General features: G+C 34.3%; 2 protein-coding genes across 2 annotated transcripts; both read right to left on the bottom strand.

Moving 5' to 3' along the window:
* Positions 1-1,538: 1,538 nt before the first annotated feature.
* LOC110929628 (exopolygalacturonase) lies at positions 1,539-4,204 on the bottom strand. Its single transcript, XM_022172784.2, has 5 exons — positions 3,956-4,204; positions 3,661-3,886; positions 3,179-3,270; positions 2,564-3,079; positions 1,539-1,884 (listed from the first exon to the last, which is right to left on the bottom strand). The coding sequence occupies exons 1-5, from the start codon at positions 4,067-4,069 to the stop codon at positions 1,648-1,650; spliced, it is 1,185 nt and encodes a 394-aa protein (XP_022028476.1). The 5' UTR covers positions 4,070-4,204; the 3' UTR covers positions 1,539-1,647.
* Positions 4,205-16,367: 12,163 nt separating this feature from the next.
* On the bottom strand, positions 16,368-19,822 carry LOC110929627 (exopolygalacturonase). Its single transcript, XM_035988153.1, has 5 exons — positions 18,932-19,822; positions 18,641-18,866; positions 18,429-18,538; positions 17,506-18,021; positions 16,368-16,779 (listed from the first exon to the last, which is right to left on the bottom strand). Exons 1-5 carry the CDS (start codon positions 19,046-19,048, stop codon positions 16,534-16,536), a joined length of 1,215 nt encoding a protein of 404 aa, XP_035844046.1. The 5' UTR covers positions 19,049-19,822; the 3' UTR covers positions 16,368-16,533.
* Between the last annotated feature and the right edge of the window lie 1,176 nt (positions 19,823-20,998).

The raw sequence follows: 20,998 nt of genomic DNA, 5'->3' as shown, positions 1-20,998 counted from the left end.
TTAAACCTAGCCGCTATGGCCTAGCCAACCCAGCCAATGAGAGCCGGCCACGGAGGACCGCTAGGCATGCCCAACGCCCGGGCTGAAACTTTCGCCCAAGGGGCGACGCCGAAACCCAAACCCACCCGGGGTGGTGACTTGGGCATTTGTACCCAAACCACGGCCCAACTCTCGCCCCATACCTCATAGTCTAACAAATGAATATAAGGTATTGCTCAATATTAAAATTTTAACCTAGCCGCTATGGCCTAGCCAACCAAGCCAATGAGAGCCGGCCACGGAGGAGCTAGCGCCAAACGGTTATTTTTTAAAATTTAAACCTAGCCGCTATGGCCTAGCCAACCCAGCCAATGAGAGCCGACCACAGAGGACCGCTAGGCATGCCAACGCCCGGGCTGAAATCCCGCCCAAGGGGCGATGCCGAAACCCAAACCCACCCAGGGTGGTGACTTAGGCATTTGTATCCAAACCATGGGCCAACCCTCGCCCTATACCTCATAGTCTAATAAATAAATATAAGGTATATCACTTAATAAATAAAGAATTAAAATGAAAACTGAATGATACTGTTCATTCAGTTTTCATAAAAATGAAAATGAAAACTGAATGATACTGTTCATTCAGTTTTCATTTTATCATATAGTAATAATTATTGTTTTTCTGTTGGGTTTTTGATTGTAATAATCTTATGATTTCTAGATCCACTCGATCGTACTTTTATACAATAGAATCAATTTTAATGATTAATGAAAAGATTGAAAAAGGAGAAGATGATGTTGAATTGGTGGAATTACGGTTTTAGGTCTAAAGATTGAAGATGGAGAAGATGGTGTGGATGTAGTTGAAGACAAGTAGAGAGAGAACATGCACCTGTTGTTTATTTGGTGAATTGACTGAAGCACCTCAATGTGAGGGGCACGTGACCCACTTTTTAACCATGGTAATGGATGGAGTTAGTAGCAGGGACCAAACTAGTTAGATAAAAGGACGTTGGGGGTTTAGATGGTAAAAGATTACTTTGTAGGCTAAAAGGGTAAAAGTGATATAATGATAGGGGCCAAAATCGTAATTTACTCTTTGAGATACTATGACTTTCTAAGGGGACTGGAGGTGGAGATTGTTTTCTCCGTGATGGACCCTTACAACGAGTGATGAATTCAAACTCCCCACCGCCACTGATGTTTTCAACGCGTTATGGCAAGAGTCAGTGATGTTTTCAACGTGTTATGGGATTTTAGTGATGGAACATGTGAGGGGGTGTGAGGGTTTATTGAGGGTGTTGTGAGTGATGACCAATGGCACTAAAAAAGGTTGTGAGTGATGGAAAAATGGTTGATGAAATGGCGAAACTTGATTGGGTGCTTGTGAGTGATGGAATTCTATCACTAGTGACCACCCCCACTCCCCTAATACATATATAACATGTTTTTAACGAAAGAAACGATGGAAATCATATTTCAACAAACTTTGATGATAGGACGTGTAAGATCTTCATAATTATTAATTTTAAATCAAATACATATGTACAATGAAGAAAATGATGCTGAAAATGAACAATCATTGCCCTAAGATTCAGACAAACAAAATCAAGAACAAGAATATCGTAAACCTTTTAAACTAGTAATTACAATATCCATGTAACTTGGATCAAGCCGCGGCGCAGCCTGGGGGGTTAAGTTCGCCTTCATAAACCGGGTTCACGTTATGGCATTGTTGAATTGCTTTGCCTGCAGGACCATCATATGTCAAATTGATGTCAGAAATGTGCACATTCTCACATCCGTTATTAGCCTTGCTGCATCTAAGCTTCACAACTTCTGGCGTATTCGAAGTTCCCTTAACATTCTTGATGTAAACATTGTGAACCTTAACCTTCGATGGAGTCTGAATGATTCCCATAAGATCAATATGAACCAAGTTAGAAGCATGCATGCATGGTTGGATAAGACATTTTGGAGATTTTTTAAGAATTTTTGGAACCATGGGATAAACATATTTTAATTGTATTTTAGCCGTGATCGACAAATCAGAAATGAAAGGTCAATTATGTAAGAAATGTAAGTTAGTGAGGCTTAGTTTTAAATTTTGACATCTTAGCTAAAATATAAACACTTTACTTTAAACTAAAAACAATTGACATAAATATATTATTTTAAAATAAAAATAATAATATTTCAATATTGTTTGTCAGCAAAAAGTTATTAATACAAATATATTATTTGTAAAAAATAATAATATAGAATATAGAAAGTTAGTTGTAAAAAAGAATTAATATAAAAGTTACATGTAAATGGTTTTTTTAACAACAAATTTCTTTTTAATCTTTATCGTCTTTGAGACTTGAATCGAAGACGTCCCTCTCCCAAACTAGACGTTTAAAGGCTTTGTTTTTACTAATAGACCACCACCTCATTGGTACGTAAATGGTTGAGTTATTTCTTTTAAAAAAAACAAAAGTCAAACGACTATTTAGTAATTTAAAAAAGTCAAGCCTTTAATGGTTAAATAAAATGGTTGTTTTCTGAAAATATTTGGATGCATGCATGCAAATTGCAAGACTTACATCTTTTTTGCATTCATTATGAGGGCAATATTCTTGCTCAATGATAATAGGGTTGTTAACTTTCTCCATAGTAAGATCTTCAAAATGCATTTCAGTAACCTCTCCAGGCTGCGAATCAGGCCATGTTTTAATCCGAACACCGTTCTCCGTCTCGACAAACGAGCAGTTCTTCACGTAAACCCCGATCACCGGCTTCTCACCCGTGTTTCTACCCAAACTTCCAACACTAATACCATGTCCCGGACCACATTTCACTCCCTCTATGTTCAAGTTTTCACATCCGTCGCCAATCGACACACAATCATCACCCGTTTCAATAATGGAATTCTTAATTGTGATGTTTTTAGACCACCCGATGTGGATTCCATCCGTGTTGGGGCTCTCTGCTGGTGCGCTTATGTGGAAGTTATCAAACGTTACATTCGTACATGTCATCAAATTTACGTGAAAGTTTTTGCTATCCTTTGTAGTTATTCCCGTTATCAAAGAATCCTTGACGAAATTAAAGCTAAGATTCTGGGTTAGTTAAACAATAATGGTCGTTAGTTCATGAATTTTTTTCAAACTCAACTTTAATAAATTGCACAATATATGTGTATATATATATGTACATACATATTGAAGGGATGAGCCTTTTTTGGCAGTTGATTTCGGGTCATTTATTGCCCATGCCATAGCTGCTCCAACACCATCTACCATACCCGAACCTAATACAATATAAATTATTATGTTAAGTAATTTTTATAATTAAGGATCTTTACAACCATATGCTTGAAGAGGGTTCTAAATAGTACAGGTGTTTTTTTTTTTTTTTTTTTTTTTTTTTTTTTTTTTGTGCTAGAACACTCATAATGAAATACTTCATTAATTTTCCATCTGATTTTTTCTTTAAAATAAGAAAATAATTGAAATCTAACATAATTTGTTTATATAATGTAAGTCATGTGGAAGTTATATAACTTACATGTGTGTAGATAAATGATTAAAAAAACATATGAACAAAATCCAACATATATGAATGATTGATAAAAAAAATGAAACAATTTAGATATTTTTTTTTATTTTTTAATAATTAATTCACCATATTAATTTTATACCTGATAATGTCAAGCCTGTTACGTAGCTAAATGTAATCCATTGGACACCTTTTGGGATGACCACAGGATCTTCTGGACCTATCAAAGTTCCATCGATTTTAACCTCGATTGGTGCCTTACATGGTCCCTTAAACTCGACCACGTTCAATAGAAATCGACCTTTTGGAACGATCAATTGGCTTGGTTCGGTTGCAGCACATGCCTTGGTCCATGCACCATTAAGAGCCTAGAAACCAAAAATTTTAGATTCTGATACATTTGCTAGAAAGAAACATGATGTTGTTTAATCATTTACCTCACTAATCTCCCCATCCGGCTTTGCCCCCAATTTCGTGATATCGAAAACTTCAGCCTGCACGATGGCTATGAACATGAAAATGGCGAAAACTAGACATGATTTGGATCTCATTGTGACTAGATTTTTGGCTTTGATCAATTGAATGATCAAATCTTCAAAAAGATATTTTAATGTATTTGTGATCTTGTAGATTATCTAATAATAGAACCAAATTTGTATGAAACACCCGATTTCTTGGTGTTTGTACGTAATGTTGTTTTGTTATAAAATCAAAAGAGAAGGTGGTTGCTTCTATATAGGCGAGTAAGAAATGGGCTCGACCACATATTTCGCGTATGTATTATTAGAAATTAGTTTTTGTTGAGTTAAATTTCATTTTAGTCCCTGCGGTTTGAGTCGTTTTGACAGTTTAGTCCAAGGGTTTCATTTTTCGTCTGTGGGTCCAAAAAGATTTCACCGTTGCCATTTTAGTCCAGTGGGTTAACTTCATCCATTTCTTTCTATTAACGAGAAGGGCAATTCGGTCATTTTTAATGTAATTATGTTAACCAGAAGCGCAATTTGGCCATATAAAATGACTGAATTGCCCTTCTCATTAACAGAAAAAATGGATGAAGTTAACCCAGTTGACTAAAATGGCAACGGTGAAATCTTTTTGTACCCACAGAAGAAAAATAAAACCTTTGGACGAAACTAGCAAAATGGACCAAACCACAGGGACTAAAATGAGAACTCTAGTTTTTGTTTTTTTACCTCTTAATTAAGGTGTGCTTTTCATTTGATTTTTATTTATTCACGTGATTTGTTAAATATATATAATATAAAATTAATTTCTTTTAGTCAAAACATACGACTGGAAATATCACGGGAGGCTATTTTCTTCTGTTAATGGTTATTAAAATAATATTTGAATAAATATTCAGGATTTTTGTTATTTACCAATAACATTTGTAAAGTTTTTATGTATAGTTTAATTGAAATGTGTTTATATTAAATTAAAAAGTATATAGTAAAATAAGTTCATACGAAATGTGTTTATATTAAATTAAAAATTAAAAAGTATATAGTAAAATAAGTTCATACAACGTAACCGTTCAAAAAAAAAAAAAAAAAAAAAAACGTAAGCGTATAAAGTAAATTCTAAATGAAGAAATAAAAGTTTGAAAAACAGAAAATTTGTGGTGGCACTTAATTTCTTAATTTCTGGATCACGATAATTGCAGTATGAAGTCATCCTTTGAATTCGGTCTAAATTGCAATATTTTTTCGATCTCCATGACGAATAAACTGAAACTTGTGGACTAAAAATTGAGACTTGTAGTAATAGAATTACATTTTTTTTAAAACATATATGTACGGTATTATTCGAATTGGTCTCTCCTTCAATGGCGGAACATAACAAGACAAAGGGGTTGTGGACATGAGGGCCTTCAATGGCGGAATATAAAATGGTTTTAATTATTATTTTGAAATGATTTGGATAAAATAATATAATTTTTAATCTTTAAATTACAAATTTTGAAGAAGGAAATACATAAAATGATAAATTGGTAAGTTGATTGATTAAATCGGTTAATGATGTTTTCGAATGATCAAATATAGTCTTGTAAGTGCTTACCAAACTAAAATTACGATTCTTGACCGTTATTGATGCAAGTGAACTGTCGGTTTTTGGCCGCTCTCGCATCTCCTTCTCTCTCTATCTGTTTGGGTGTGAAAATGAATTGTGGCAACCAAATTGTAAAGGCAGCATTCAACTGCCTGTTATAAGACATGTGAGAAAACTCATGCAGAAGCCACTGTTTATTTTGTTCATCTTTTAATATTTAGGTTAATGGATCCGGTTGCAAATTAGCATATGAAAAAATCAATAGTAAACTGTGTAAATATGACCGAATGGATTAAAATAGTTGGTTTTAGATAGTTAGGATTGGAGTTGTTGGTTTTAGATTAGTTAGGATTAGAGTTATCATGTAAACGATTGAATTGGTCATAAGGTCATACTATGCCAAATGCCTTAAAAGATCACATCAACTCAAGTGTGTTGAATCACTTGGGTGTACTGGCAACTCCTGCACTTCATCGGGGGGAGCCTCAACGAGTAAAGAAAGTTGTGTGATAGAAGTGGTTGCACTGGTGTATCACTGGTTGAGAATTACAAGCACTCGCTCGATGAGTTCATGACAGAACAAAACCCATGACTCATACTAATAAGCTATAACAGAATGGGTGGCCCTCGAGCAAAGAAGGACGCTTCGCGAGGCCTCTAAGAATGATCCCATTACAATAGGGTCACTCAAGTGCAATGTATTGAGTATGTGCATGTAAAATGTATATATACGTTATAGTCTTGACTACATGTTACTTTAATTACCCAATTCCCTACTTTTATAAGCTACTTACATGTTTATTAAATAATCATTCTGAGGGAATCAATTTAATAGAATTTATTTTTAACAGACTTTTGAAAATACTATATAGTAATTCACCACTTATTTTTGTAAAATATTTAATTCCTCATGACATCCACCTATCGGTTATCCTATCAATTTGCACCTACTAGAACTCTTTATCACATTTCATATATTAAACCTACAGTTCTACATTTGCACCTACTAGAACTCTTTATCACATTTCATATTAAACCTACAGTCCTACATATGTGTATTATTCAAACGCACATGTGTATCAACACGCATATATTATATAAAAACAATTATAGCTTCTACAAAATTTCTATATACATAGATATCTATAGTGTTCAATTTAGAATCCAATATAAATGCGTATTTTCTGCTACACACTATGTCCATTTATTTTCAACATTCCATTTATATCGATAGTGATTCGACAACTTGCGTATTTTGTGAAGAGGAAGTAGAGACATGTGAGCATCTGTTTACGGCTTGTCCTTTCGCGAATCGTATTTGGATGGCCCTAAGTGATTGGTGCAACATTCCCCCCTATATGTTTTTACATTTAGAGATCTAATGGAAGCACATAGTTTTCTTAACTAATTAAGCTCAAAAGGAAAGGATCATCCACGGCCTCATCATGGTAACATGTTGGTGTATCTGGAAAGATAGGAATGAGATGGTATTCGAAAGTAAAAGGGTTTCGTCTCAAGACATTATGGGGGAAGTCAAATCGAGAAGCTATGTGTGGTTGAAGAATAGGTCTACGTTCAGATTCATACAATGGGAGGACTGGTGTAAATATACATTGTACATGTTGTAATTGTCTGGTTCCTTGCCTGTTTGGATCGGGGGTGTGTCTTGTATTGGCTTCTTGCCCTTTTAGGTCGGTGTTGTTTGTTTTAATGAAGTTAATTTTCAAAAAAAAAAAAAAAAAAAAACTATGGAAATAATATATTTTGTACAACAATACAGACAAAAGTTACAATTAAAGAGCACAATAATTAATAAATTAATGATTTTGCTAAACATATTAATTAATTAATTATTAATTAATTAATTAATTAACTAACTAGGATTGCGACCCGCCGCAATGCGGCGGAGATTCTTTAGTTATAACTAAGTCGATCTAGCACCCGCACGTTATATTAAACCTGTTAAACAGGGAAAAATAGACGATGTAAAACGTTCACCCACACACGCACGTTGCGTCGTGTTAACTCGCAAAATTTAGAACGAAACGTCATCATCATCATCATTATACTTAGTATATCCCACCAATAGCAAAGCTAAGGTAGGGTCTGAGGAGGGTGAGATGTAGACAGCCTTACCTCTATCCCGTAGAAATAGAGAGGCTGCTTCCAATGAGACCCCCGGCTCGATAGTAGTTTTGCATCAAGCCTTGGACATAAGTCACATAACACTCAGCAATTGAGACAAACTCCTATTAGTGCATGTACCCCTTTGTCTTTCGGCTATCAACGCCACCACATGATGCATGATTAACCATCCCTCTCTTTTAACGTTATTTTCACGAAATTAGTAAAATAACATTTATCAACTTTTGTTAATAGTGATTTACAATTTTATAAGCATAGAGTTTTGAAAGTAGTAAATAACTTTTGTCTTTTGTCTCATAATTTTGTTTTTTTACTTAATAATTTCATTTACACAACTTTTGTCTTTTGTCACCCTACAATTTTAAGAAAAAAATATTTTGTTTTTTAACAAATTTACATTACAACCCTTTAACTTTAATAAAGTTATCAATACTCTATGCACTTTAACCTACAATGGTTATCAATGGCGTCTAGCTTTCATTTTTCTTATATAAAATTACGTATGTTACAATATCTTTTATTTGCTATACAGATACTATAATAAAACGAACCAATAAAGTTATATTATCATCGCAACACGCGAGTTCATGAACTAGTATTAATTTTAATATATAAAACAAAATAACATAACATGTGTGCAACTCCATAATAAAGGTCCACTGATTCAAATATGAAACTATTTTTGCTATTGGGAACTTTAGTTTTCAGTTATCCTTTTATGTATATTTGTTTTTCTGTAAATATATTGAAGAACATAAAAAAATCGATTCAGAAAACATCATATATCACAACTAAAAATTGTTTTACAGGAATTTATGTAAATATATAAACGGAATAAAGTTATCTTACAAAACGTTCTAAATTTAGAAAGGTATAAAGATACAATGAATTACAAAATATTATACGAATCACAAATATAACACAATATTATTAAAAAAAGACACAATGAATGAAAAAAAAACACAATGATAAATACTAAAAAACACAATGCTAAATAAAAAGATACATTGATCTAAATAAAATCTAAAATCTAAGATCGTGGAGTTTGAAGAAACGGTTTTAATATCATTAGAATGATACTCTTCCTATAACTTCTTTTTTTTTAGAGATTATGTATTTTTAACCTTTCCGTATATGAACATACAATACATTTGGTTACATCTACACATACATATGCATAATAATAGTACTAATTTTAGATGTTTTTGATTAATCATTTTGAAGCTTCAATTTCTTAAGGACATGTTTTTTCTATTAAAAAAAACACCAAATTTTATCACAATTCCAAAAGAATTAAAAAGTTAAATAGACATGGTAAATACAAAAGTATTAAAAAGTTAAATAGACATGTATACATACAAAAACATTGTGAAGTTGCATGTACACCACCTGCGTGTCAGGTGACTGTTTCTTTCTTTTCTTTTTCTGCTTTATGTATATATTATAGTTATCATTGTGTCAAACTACTAAGAAAAACTTTTACAGTTCAATTGTTTGTAGTTGTTTGTATGAACATTCAAATATAGTGAGTTTCTCGGGTTCGAAGCCCTTCATGTGAAAGACATTTTTTTATTACCTACTACCAAATAAAAGTTTAAGTAAATTGTTTCATTTATTATTTTTTTGTCTTTGTCTAATATTCTTAATAATATTTTCCGTGATTTATTCCTTCTTCTTTTTTCACTTTTATGTTGTTTTCTCTGCTTCTAAATTTGTAATTTTTATAACCAAATCTTTTAAAACAAATACCTTTTTTAACATACCTTCTTCTTCCTACAATGTAGCGCAGATTAGAGATGAGCATTTTGTACCGGGTACCGAATCGGTACCGAACCGTACCGTATCGGGTATATTCGGTACCGGTATCGGTACCTGTTCCCATTTTCCCTATTTTTTGGTGCAGGTACCGGTACGGTACCGGTATTTACGGGTAAAACACCGGTAAGTACCGGTACCATTTTTCTCTGTTTTTTGGTACCGGTACTTTCGGTACCGGTTCGGTACCGAACGGGTACCGTGCTCATCCCTAGCGCGGATTGAACCTTACTAGACGTAATGTGTTTCTTTATGTGTGGATATTGTTTTTGTCATGGCACAACCTTTTTTTTTTGTTTTTTCTTTCGGTTAGTATATCGAGTTTCTGTACCGTATTAATTCCGTTACAAAACAAAACGAATCGATAAAGTTCGAAATCCCCGCCGCATAGCGCGGGGAATTTCACTAGTGTAAATACATTTACGAAATAATAACCAAATTCTGATATTCTTCCAATCCATAATTTTATTTTTAACTAAGGCTCAATTTATTTTCATTATTGTTTCATTATTTTGATTTTTTTTATTTTTTTCATAAATGTTATATTTTTTCTAAAAATAAAAGGCTTGAATGAAACCTAGTAATTATTAATTTAGGGATTATTGGATTTTAGTAATCCTAAGTTTCACTTGTTGGTTGATAATAATAACTTTAAAAATTCTCTCCAACGATCTCAACTTGTAAGAATTTGGCCCCCATTGATCCTTTTATAACATATAAGAATTTGGCATCGTTAATAGATTCATGTGCACCTGCGGCGTCCTTAATTGAATTAAGTGCACTGCAGTTTGAAAATGATCGATGGGAGCCAAATTCTTACAAGTTAGGATTGTTATAGGGTATTTTTAAAGTTAAGCTTATTATCAACCAACAGGTAAAACTTAAGATTATAAAAATCTAAGAGCATTCTCATTCAAACCATCAAAATCTGTGTGGGGGGTTTTTAAAATATAAGAAGTATAAAAAGTGGTTGTGAGTGGAAGAGAGAGAAAATGTTACTGTTCATCTGTATATTTGGGGGGACACTGTTCACCCCCTATACTTTTTTAATATATATTGAAAGTGGTTGTGAGTGGAGGAGAGAAAAAATGTAATATATATTGAAAAGGAGAGAGAAAAAGTATTTGTTTTTAGTGGAAATATATTGATATAGAAGTTATTTTTTAGTGGAATGTATGTATATTTTTAGTGGATTGGATGTGAATGCTCTAATAACCCTTTATTTAGCTTTGAATGCAACAATTATAACACTTGATTATTATCTAGGGAACTGTTTTCTTCATTGTTATCTCATGCTCCATGTTAAACTTGAAAAAGAACTCCACACTAATCAATAATCATATATATAACTAGTTATTCTATTCTATATCCTACATTTATAAAGGGCATGTACAGTAACTTACCTTTTTTTTTTTTTTTTTGTCTTTTTTTTTTGCTTTTGTCTTTTTTCATCTTTTAAATTTTTTTGTCTTTTTCGTTTTTTATGCCTTTCAATTTTTAGTGTTAAAAACTTTGTATTCAAGTTTTACGTGTTTATTTTTATGTATATATTGGTATAAATTCAAATTAATTCACGTTTAGACGTAACTTTTTCTCAGAAATGAGTTATCTCAAATATAATATGTTTTTTATACTTATTATTATATACGTTTTTCAGTTGGTCTACGTTTTGACGCAATTTTTTTCCTGAAAATGAGTAGGGTTAAATATAATACATTTTCTTGCTTATTTTTATGTATGTTTTCAGTTGTTCTACGTTTTGACGTAAATTTTGTTCGGAAATGAGTTAGGTCAAATATAATACGTTTTCACTAGACAGTATAAATTTGAGTCACTTTATGTTCCGACACCACTGCAACGCGTCGTAAATGTTTTCTTATGTGCTTATTTTTATACACGTGTTAGTATAAATTCAATTGGATTACATTTTGACGTAAATTACAATTAACAAGTTGTGTGAATAGTGTTTTCATCCTATTTGCTTTTTTGTTTCTTTCTTGAATTTTTCTTTGGACTTTATTATTTTTATTTTTATTTTTTTACTTTTCTTTATATTTAGTGTTTTAGTTTAAGGTACTTTTTCATTAAAGTTATATTTAAGATAGAGTTTATAATTCTATCGAGAATTAATTTAAAATTTTATTTTTATGGTTTTCACTCGATAAAAACATGTTTTATATTCTTTTAAGCATATATTTCTTTTGGTTTCCATGCGGAACCAAGATAGATATCGACCGAAACTCCGTTGCATAAATAATCATATATATAACTAGTTATTTTTTATATATATCAAGCAAGTAAATGATTCAATTACAATAGAGAGACAAGTAGGCGAACAACAAGTTGCGTCGTGACTTCCATTTCCATCCCTATGTTCAGTTTAGATCACTTAATATAAAACAAAAATACTTTTAATTTCATAATAACGAATTGAATGTCCATATAAAACAAAAATACTTTTAATTTCATAATAACGAACTGAATGTCCGTGGCTAATCCAGTTTTGCGACAAATGAATATTTTACGACTACTTTTAGGGCGATGTTTCGGTCTCAAGTTTTACAAATGTTTTTAGGGACCGATTTTGACCATTGATTATTTTGTGACAGATGTTAGCAACCGATATGTCGGTCTCATATTATGTGAACATTTAATAGTTTGAGAAAGATCTAATTCACACACACCAACCTCCAAGGTTTGTGGCTTGCCTTCAGGAGCCTTTATATGGCTTTAAACAAACTCCTCTGCACTGTAACAGTGATTCGACACCTGTATGGACATTACTGGATTTTAGAACAATTGTTATGCATCGTAGAAATGGTTCTTATGTTATTTAACGTTTACTAGACAAGACATCTTGTGTGTCGTTCAACATGTTTGTTTATATATGCATGTTTCAAGAGAATCATACTTTAATTCCCTCAAGTGTATTCTACGTTATATTATATATATGCATTATTCACTTTTGGTCTTTAGTGAAATGTAGATGTCGATTTGGGAATTTTTCTGAATACTCATCAATCCACCTATGGATAACTTATGAAATTAGGAGATAACTTTCTATTTTGGCCTTCTAAGGGACATCTTATTATCCGTTCTAGTTTTAGAAGCTAGATATCACCAAGTTACTAGATGTTTTCATTGAGAAATGTTGGATGCACAATCTACTATATGAGCTTCATTGTCATTTACTTTGTGCGTCAATTGCGTATTGTGACAACGTTAGTAACGTCTAGCTGTCATCTTACCCAGTGCAACATCAAGGCACCAAATGTATTGATATTGACACTCATTTTTCTTCCGAGAATCTATTGTGACAAAGTCAGTACAATATATCTATCAATTAACCTTATACAATATCAACAAACCAAACATACTAAGATTGTCGTTTACTTTGTTTGGAAAAAGTGACGATGGGTTGGTTTTGCATTCTTCATGTTCCATATGTTGGCATCTTCACAAGGGTTCGCCATCATCCATGTTTAGAATGTTTTTTTGCACTAGCTTGAATGTCAGTCTTCCTCTATTTCAAATTGTTCCGCGCCATCTCAAGCACAATTCAATTTTTACATTCGGCCACACCATTTTGTTGTGGTGTGTATGGTGCTCTCTATTTTAGACTTATCCCATTGTCATGAAACAAAATCATTATACATGTGTGAGCATAACTCTTATTCTGGGTTAGTTCCTAAAGTTACAACTCGATTTGCTGCTTAATTCATAGTTTGGGGTAATTCGCCTAGAACTAGACCTGGGTTTAATTATCGCTGCTTGATTCACTGTTTCGGGTCATTTTGGTGGAAAATCAATAAAAATCATTTCTGGGTTTCAATGAATAAACTGTGAACATAGGTTTTGGCCTCTGGGTTTCAATGAAAATCAGTACACATCAACTATGGGTTCAAGGAAAAAACAATGGTTTTTTGTCGAATCAATGGTTTCTTAAAAATAACTTATGTGGATATATGTTGTTTGCTTTTTGTTTGAGTTTGCTAATGCCCTTATTTGTTTATAGAAGAAATTATTTGTTGTTACCATAGTATATTACTATGGATGAATTCGCAGCTTTCAATTTCTATAAGAATTTGTTAATGTCAAGATTTTTGTTTTGTTTTATCGGATAAATTATTTTTTGAATCAATCAAAGATCGTAGAAATTAAGAGGAGACAAGAACGACAAATGGGCTTTTTGGTGATGTTCTAACATTTCGTTGGAATGTTTAGAAATCCTCCACCCTAGTGAAGGAAAGTTAAATCCTCCATATAATTTTTGATGATTTTTTTTCCAGTTCCAATTTAATTCCTTTAAATTCCACGAACTAAATGACCCGTAAACTTATCAAAACTTTTTTATTTCTTTTGTGAGAAATAAAGCCAAATAGAAGAAAATACTCATTACCTCCAAAAGAGAATCTCATAAACACTTAGGGGCTGTTTGGCAACTTCTGAATGGTTAAGTACTAAACCAGTAAGAGGTCTGAACCATTAAGAGCCAGTATAATGCTTAACCGTACAGAGGCAAATGTCTGACCGATTTAGATTAGAGGACTTAACCATTCAGACTCAGTATAATACTTAACCATTTAGAGGCAAATGACTGAACCATTCAGACATTTGCTCGCGAAACAAACAGTCTGAACCATTAAATGCTGAACCAGTAAAAAGTCTAACCATTAAGAACCTCATTAAAAGGTAAACAAACAGCCCCCTTAAATAGGTTGTCAGGGCCCACCCTAACGAGGGACAGGGTGAGCGACCATCTAAAGCCCACTCTCTCAGAGGATTCGAAGTTTTTTTATATTTTATATCTATATACAGTATTACTTTTGAGAAAAATGCCCGGATAGTCCCTGTGGTTTCGCATTTTTTCACCTATAGTCCCCAACTTTCTAAAATTACCTGAATAGTCCTCAACTTTTCATTTTTTGTTCCCGGATAGTCCCTGGGTCTAACTTCAGTTTGTTTTCTCTGTTAAGTGGGTGTGAAATGACCAATTTACCCTTTCCTTTAAAAGGCCAAACCACAGGGACTATCCGGGGCATCTTCTTCATTTTTAGAGAAAAACCCCACCACCACACTTCATCTTCAACCTCCACCCACCATCACACTCCTCCACCCTCCACCATCACCATCGACAATATGTCATCATCATCGACAATATCATCATCTGAGAAGTAAATAAAAATGAACTGAAAAGGGCTCACTGGAGCCTCACTGCGGAATCCCACCGGCGACGTCGTCAACCATCATCATCGACAATATCATCATCTGTCATCCGTACAATGTCGTTGCCGGCTCCGCCGGAGCTCCTCCGTGATCCGACACACCTGGCCGATCGGAGGTAAAAAGGAAAGAATTATGTATTATCATTTCGATGTTCAAAACCAGGTGACGGTCATAGCAAAGAATTATGTATTATCATGATTTGCTTATTTTTCCTATAAACATCGGCTGTCTACCGGTGATCGGAAAGCATTGGCGACTGCTTTTTCCTACCAGTAACCCGCCACCACACCATTCCTATGTTCGCACACACCATATGCATATGGGTTTCATCTGGTTTCCGAGATCCTCTGATCATATAAAATATAATGAAAAAGAATCACATTTCTTATAAATCAAGAATCCTGTCGTTGTTCGCTGGTGTTTTTGTTGGTGCCGCATTGAGTTTCAATTATTTATGGGCTTCATTTACAACTATCCATTATAACTGGGTTCGCTAGAAAAATGATCTGGTAACCCTACCTAATTTCTTCAATGAGGTACCTAATTTCTTCAATGAGGTCAGCCGATTATCCCCTTTTAATTTTCTTTTGTGCTTTGATTATGTTCTTAATTTGAACTTTCGACTGTTGTATGCATTTCCCCCTTGGTTGATGATATGTTCGTCTAATAGATTCAATTTTGACTTTTGAGGTCAATGGTAGTTGTACCTGATTCAAAATTATATAATATTGTTACGAAGTTAACTATTAAAAACTTGCGTTTAATTTTCTTTTGTACCTGATTCGAAATTATATAATATTGTTACGAGGTCGATGCGGCGACTGATGTGTCGACCGTTGTATGCATTTCCCCCTTTTCAGTTCATTTTTATTTACTTCTGATGATGATGACATATTGTCGATGGTGATGGTGGAGGGTGGAGGAGGGTGATGGTGGGTGGAGGTTGAAGATGAAGTGTGGTGATGGGGTTTTTCTCTAAAAATGAAGAAGATGCCCCAGATAGTCCCTGTGGTTTGGCCTTTTAAAGGAAAGGGTAAATTGGTCATTTCACACCCACTTAACAGAGAAAACAAACTGAAATTAGACCCAGGGACTATCCGGGAACAAAAAATGAAAAGTTAGGGACTATTCAGGTAATTTTAGAAAGTTGGGGACTATAGGTGAAAAAATACGAAACCACAGGGACTATCCGGGCATTTTTCTCATTACTTTTTTTCCTGATAAAAGCATGTTATTAAATTCAAAAACAATTTTAAGTTAAAAATTCAAATCCAATAAATTTAAAAACCGAATAAACACATTAGGTAACCCAATAGCCCATTTAAACTAGAAAGTCAAACCCAATCACTTAACGGACTTTACCCAATTAGTCAACTAACCATTGGGAAGCCCAAAAATAAACTCATTGCCAACAAAAAAACAAAAAAAATGTGTCTAGATGGACAGAGTGACCGAATTTTTTAAGAGCCCATATTTTATCCTCACCCGAAAGTCTTGGCATTCTATGAGACGGTCTTGCGTATTGTGGCCCTATACCATAATGTTAGAATATATACGTATAAAGTAGGTTTGTATTTTGCCAAAAGTGCATATATTATTAAATAACAAGATCCTTTAAACAGGCAAACAAACAACTAGAAAACTAAACAAATAAAAAAAAGGACCGCACGTTTATTTTGCAACAAACGATCCTAAAACTTGGACTCCAATTGACCCATTCTTATTCTAACTGATCGATTGCTGCAAACGGTCACTTTATACAGCTACCTTCAACTTTGAGTTACACTTCAAAAGACTTTGCACAGCCTGGTGGAACAAGTTGGCCGGTATAAACCGGCTTCACATGTTGGCATTCTTGAATTGCTTTGCCTGCAGGACCATCATATTTCAAATTAATGTCAGAAATCTGCACATTCTCACATCCTTTACCAGCCTTGCTGCATCTCAGCTTCACAACTTCCGGCGAGTTCGAAGTTCCCTTAACATTCTTGATGAAAACATCACGAATCTTAACCATCGATGGACTCTGTATGATCATCCACACACAAGAAAAAATAATCAATTAGATGTATTAGTAAAAAAGAGTGTGTGTAATTAGTTAATTTGTTATATTGTGTTATGATTTTTGTGTGCTTATTCATGCAATAGTATTATGCAAAAGAGTTAGATAGCTTTGTATGCATGCATGCATGCAACGCTACCAAACATCATCATCATCATACTCCGTAAATCCCACCAATAGTAAAGCAAAGGTAGGTCTAAGGAGGGTAAGATGTAGACAGCCTTACCTCTACCCCGTAGGAATAGAGAGGTTACTTCCAGTGAGACCCCCGGCTCGATAGTAGTTTTGCATCAAGCCTTGGACATAAGGCACATAACACTCAACAATCGGGACAAAGACCGATTAGTGCATGTACCATTTTGTCTTTCAGCTATCAACGCCACCACATGATTCATGATTAACCGTCCTCAGTTTTTTACGTTGTTTTCACCAAATTAGTAAAATAACGTTAAAATTAGTGCACTTTCACTTTTGCCCTCGATGGCCCCCACATATATGCATTATATGCACATACCGCAACAGATGAGTATTATCGATGGAAAATCAGCGACGAAATCTTTTACAAAAAGAAATATATTTTGTTTTTTAAATCCCTCAATAACTTGTGCTAGAAAGTCCATCGGTGATCCATCACTAAAATAAGTTGGATCGTCAATGATACTCATTTGTTTAGTCGGGATATATACTTACATCTTTTTTGCATTCGATATGAGGGCAATAATCTTGCTGAATGAAAACAGGGTTGTCAACTTTCTCCATGGTAAGATCTTCAAAATGAATATCGGAAACATCTAATGGATGTGAATGGGGCCATGTTTTAATCCAAACACCGTTCTGTGTGGACGAAAACGAGCAGTTCTTCACGAAAACTCCTGCCACCGGTTTCTCACCAGTGTTTCTACCCAAACCTCCAATGCTAATACCCTTGCCCGGACCACATTTCACTCCCTCAATGTGCACGTTTAAACTTCCATCGCGAACTGAGATACAATCATCACCGGTTCCTATAACACAATTCTTGATATTGATGTTTTTCGACCACCCGACATGGATTCCAATCGTGTTGGGGCTCTCTCCAGGTGCGCTAACACGGAAATTTTCAAACGTAACATTCGTACATTGCACCACATTCGCGTGGTAATTCTTGCTATCCTTTGAAGTTATTCCGCTAATCGAAGAATCTTTGAGGAAGTTAAAGAAAAGATTCTGCCTCAGTTAAACACATTATAATGGTTGTTAGTTCATGAATTCATTCAAATTTAACTACACATGTATAACAAACAAACATACCCAATAAAATCTCACTCGCAGCACATCTATTAGTAGTGTCTATGAAGGTGGGATAACTCTATATGTATCCAAAGGGATAGAGAGATTGCTCGACGGTCATTATAAAGTATTTAGTGTCAGTATACAATTAAGGGGTCTAACTCATGTTTTTTTTTAAAAAAAATCATAATTATTTAAATAAAATCCAACAAATTATTATTATTATTTTTTATTATTTATTATTTTTTGTTCACCCTGACCTCGGTTTAAAAGCTTTTTTTTTTTTTTTTTAACACGAAGAGAGCATAGTAATCTAGATAACATAAAAATATAAAAAAAATTACTCGTAAAGATATGCATACATATTGAAGGGGTGAGCCTTTTTCAACGGTTGTTTTTGGGTCGTCCGTTGACCATGACATGGACCCTCCAACACCATCTAACGTACCAGAACCTGAAACAAATATATTATGGTCATGTAAATATCAAGCCAAATTAAATGCCAATGACATAAACTATATTTTATAAAAATCTATACATTGATATACTTTTGTACCTGTTACTTTCAAGCCAGTGATATAGCTAAATGTGATCCATTGGGATCCTTTTGGAATGACCACAGGATCTTCAGGAGCTATTAAAGTTCCATCGATTTTAACCTCGACAGGAGATTTGCATGGTCCGTTAAACTCGATCACATTCAAGCAAAATCGGCCTTTGGGAATGAGCAGTTGGCTCGGTTGAGGTGCCGAACATGCAGCGGCCCATGCATCAGCCAGGGCCTAGAAACATATTATTTAAGAAACTGACAAATTTTCAAGAAACATGGTGGTGTTTGATTGTTTACCTTACTAATCTCCCCGTCCGGCTTAGCACCGTATTTTTTTGTAATGTCGAAAACTTCAGCCTGCGCGATGGCTATGAACATAAAAATGGCGAAAACCAGACATGATTTGAATTCCATTGTGATTGTGACTAGATTTTTGGGTTTGAATTGAATGTTTAGATATGCAAAAATGTGTTTGGTGGTATTTATGATGTTGAAGACATTCTAAAATTAGAACAAAATTTGTATGTAATACCGTATTTCTTGGTGTTTGTGTGAATTCACCAAAATGGTGGTGTTTTAGATTATTGAAAGATATGGTGCGGAAGAAAGGGGCTCGGACCACATATTTAGTGTATGCAAATTTTCAAATGTGGTTTTTTTTTTTTACTTTTTAAGGCGTCACTTTTGTGTAATATTTTGATTTATTAATTGTGTGTGTGTGTGTGTGTTTGTGTCTATTTTGACTTTGCAACTAAGTTTTGATTGTTTAGCAGTAAGTTTCCTTCAGTTGTCATCTGAATTGTGATAGGTTGCCATAGTTTATGTATGTAACAGTAGTATTTCTGATACACTTTAGATGGAAGGAATTCCATCATGGTTTCCAAATTATACTTTCAAAAATGAAAAAGCCAAAGATATAAAAAAAACAAAACTTATAAACTATATTATGGTTTACACAAACATTAGTGTCGAATCCCCAAACTCCGCCTGGAGGTTAATGAGACTCGTCAACGCTCCGATGGGCCTTCCTTTTAACCTACAAAACAGAACACTGTATAGCCTCGTCACGGAGTGCCCCGAAGGGGGGATCCGTGACCAAGCACCAACGTGAGAATAAGAAAACTTGCCAGAAATATGGAGTTATTCCGACGAGCTGGAGTCGCCGGAATATCCTGGTGTGAATCCTACACTCAGTGTATTTAATGTGATTCGAAAAATGTCCGAAGTTATGGTGCTTGTGTGATTAAATGTTTAAGGTATTGAATGCATACCATGAATGATCATGACAGTGTCTTATATATAGCAAGATTGTCATATCAAGCTGTTGAGATCCCTTAATCGACCCAACGGTCTCCTATGTGCCAACTCATATTTCTGACCACATGAATTACGTGCCACCTTCTTGCTGGAGGAATGGTTCTCGCCATTAATGAGGTAAGTACTTACCTTGTACTTTACCGGCCGTTTGTTTCTCTCTTTTATTGCAGGTCATTAATGATCCTGCAGAGAAGACGATCCGGAGGTTCTCTACCTTTCCCGCCTTTTTCACATGTAGCCCATCAGGAATAACAATTGGGCCTCCTAAGAGAGCCCAGTAAGACTAGCCCAGCCGCTATCGACAATTAGTTAAAAGGTGAAAGTGATTGGCATTCATATGGATCAAAAGCTGGTCATTAATACATTTACTTATACACAACTAACTAAACTGTGGAGTTGGTTTTCGGGTTACCGAAATACGTTTATCCGAATTTGGAATTTCTAGAACCAAAATCCGAATTCAAATATTTTAGGTTTTGGATTTGGAAAACTTTATCAAAAGCAGGTCATGAATACATTTACTTTTCACAAATCTTCCATAAAACCCTTCCTCAATTCGTAGTTCATTAAAAACTTAGTCGAACGCCCGGTTCCATTATTCGTCTGTCCATATATCTTGTTCATCTGTTGAAAGAGGAGGAGTGTTTGACAGTGGAGGGTTAGCATGTGGAGGGTTTGCAGGTAAACGGTTTGAAGGTGCAAAGTTTAACACTGTGTTCCAGAGTTTACTAATGGAAGGAGAGGAAAAGAAACTAAAAATATTTTGTGTTCCAGAGTTTCATTTAAGGAAGGAAAAGAAAGGAAAATAAAACATGTCGTGTTCCCCAGTTTCATTTAAGGAAGGAAAAGATAGGAAATGAAAAGAAAACTAGGCTAAATTCTTTAATTTTTCTTTCCTTTCGATTTGGGAGGAAATGGTGGGAAAGACATCTTTTTTCTTCCTTTCTCATCCTTTCCTTTCTCACCTTTACTTTCTTTTCTTATCCCTCGTTAAGTTAACTCGGGAACAGAGCGTAAGTGTCGATGGTTTGAGTGACTTGTAAGTGG

The sequence above is a fragment of the Helianthus annuus genome, chromosome 3 (genome assembly GCF_002127325.2).
Source record: "Helianthus annuus cultivar XRQ/B chromosome 3, HanXRQr2.0-SUNRISE, whole genome shotgun sequence".
NCBI lineage: Eukaryota > Viridiplantae > Streptophyta > Magnoliopsida > Asterales > Asteraceae > Helianthus > Helianthus annuus.
Note: the sequence above shows the minus strand (reverse complement) of the source record. Positions and strands in the feature narration are given on the sequence as shown.

Excerpts from the sequence above, each read along its gene's own strand:
- LOC110929628 (XM_022172784.2), bottom strand. The coding sequence starts at position 4,069 with ATGAGATCCAAATCATGTCTAGTTTTCGCCATTTTCATGTTCATAGCC. Across the intron at positions 3,080-3,178 it reads AAGGCTCATCCCTTCAATAT|AATCTTAGCTTTAATTTCGT; the intron begins GTATGTACATAT and ends TAACTAACCCAG. Across the intron at positions 1,885-2,563 it reads ATAATGAATGCAAAAAAGAT|ACTCCATCGAAGGTTAAGGT; the intron begins GTAAGTCTTGCA and ends GGAATCATTCAG.
- LOC110929627 (XM_035988153.1), bottom strand. The coding sequence starts at position 19,048 with ATGGAATTCAAATCATGTCTGGTTTTCGCCATTTTTATGTTCATAGCC. Across the intron at positions 18,867-18,931 it reads CGGACGGGGAGATTAGTAAG|GCCCTGGCTGATGCATGGGC; the intron begins GTAAACAATCAA and ends ATATGTTTCTAG. Across the intron at positions 16,780-17,505 it reads ATATCGAATGCAAAAAAGAT|AGTCCATCGATGGTTAAGAT; the intron begins GTAAGTATATAT and ends ATGATCATACAG.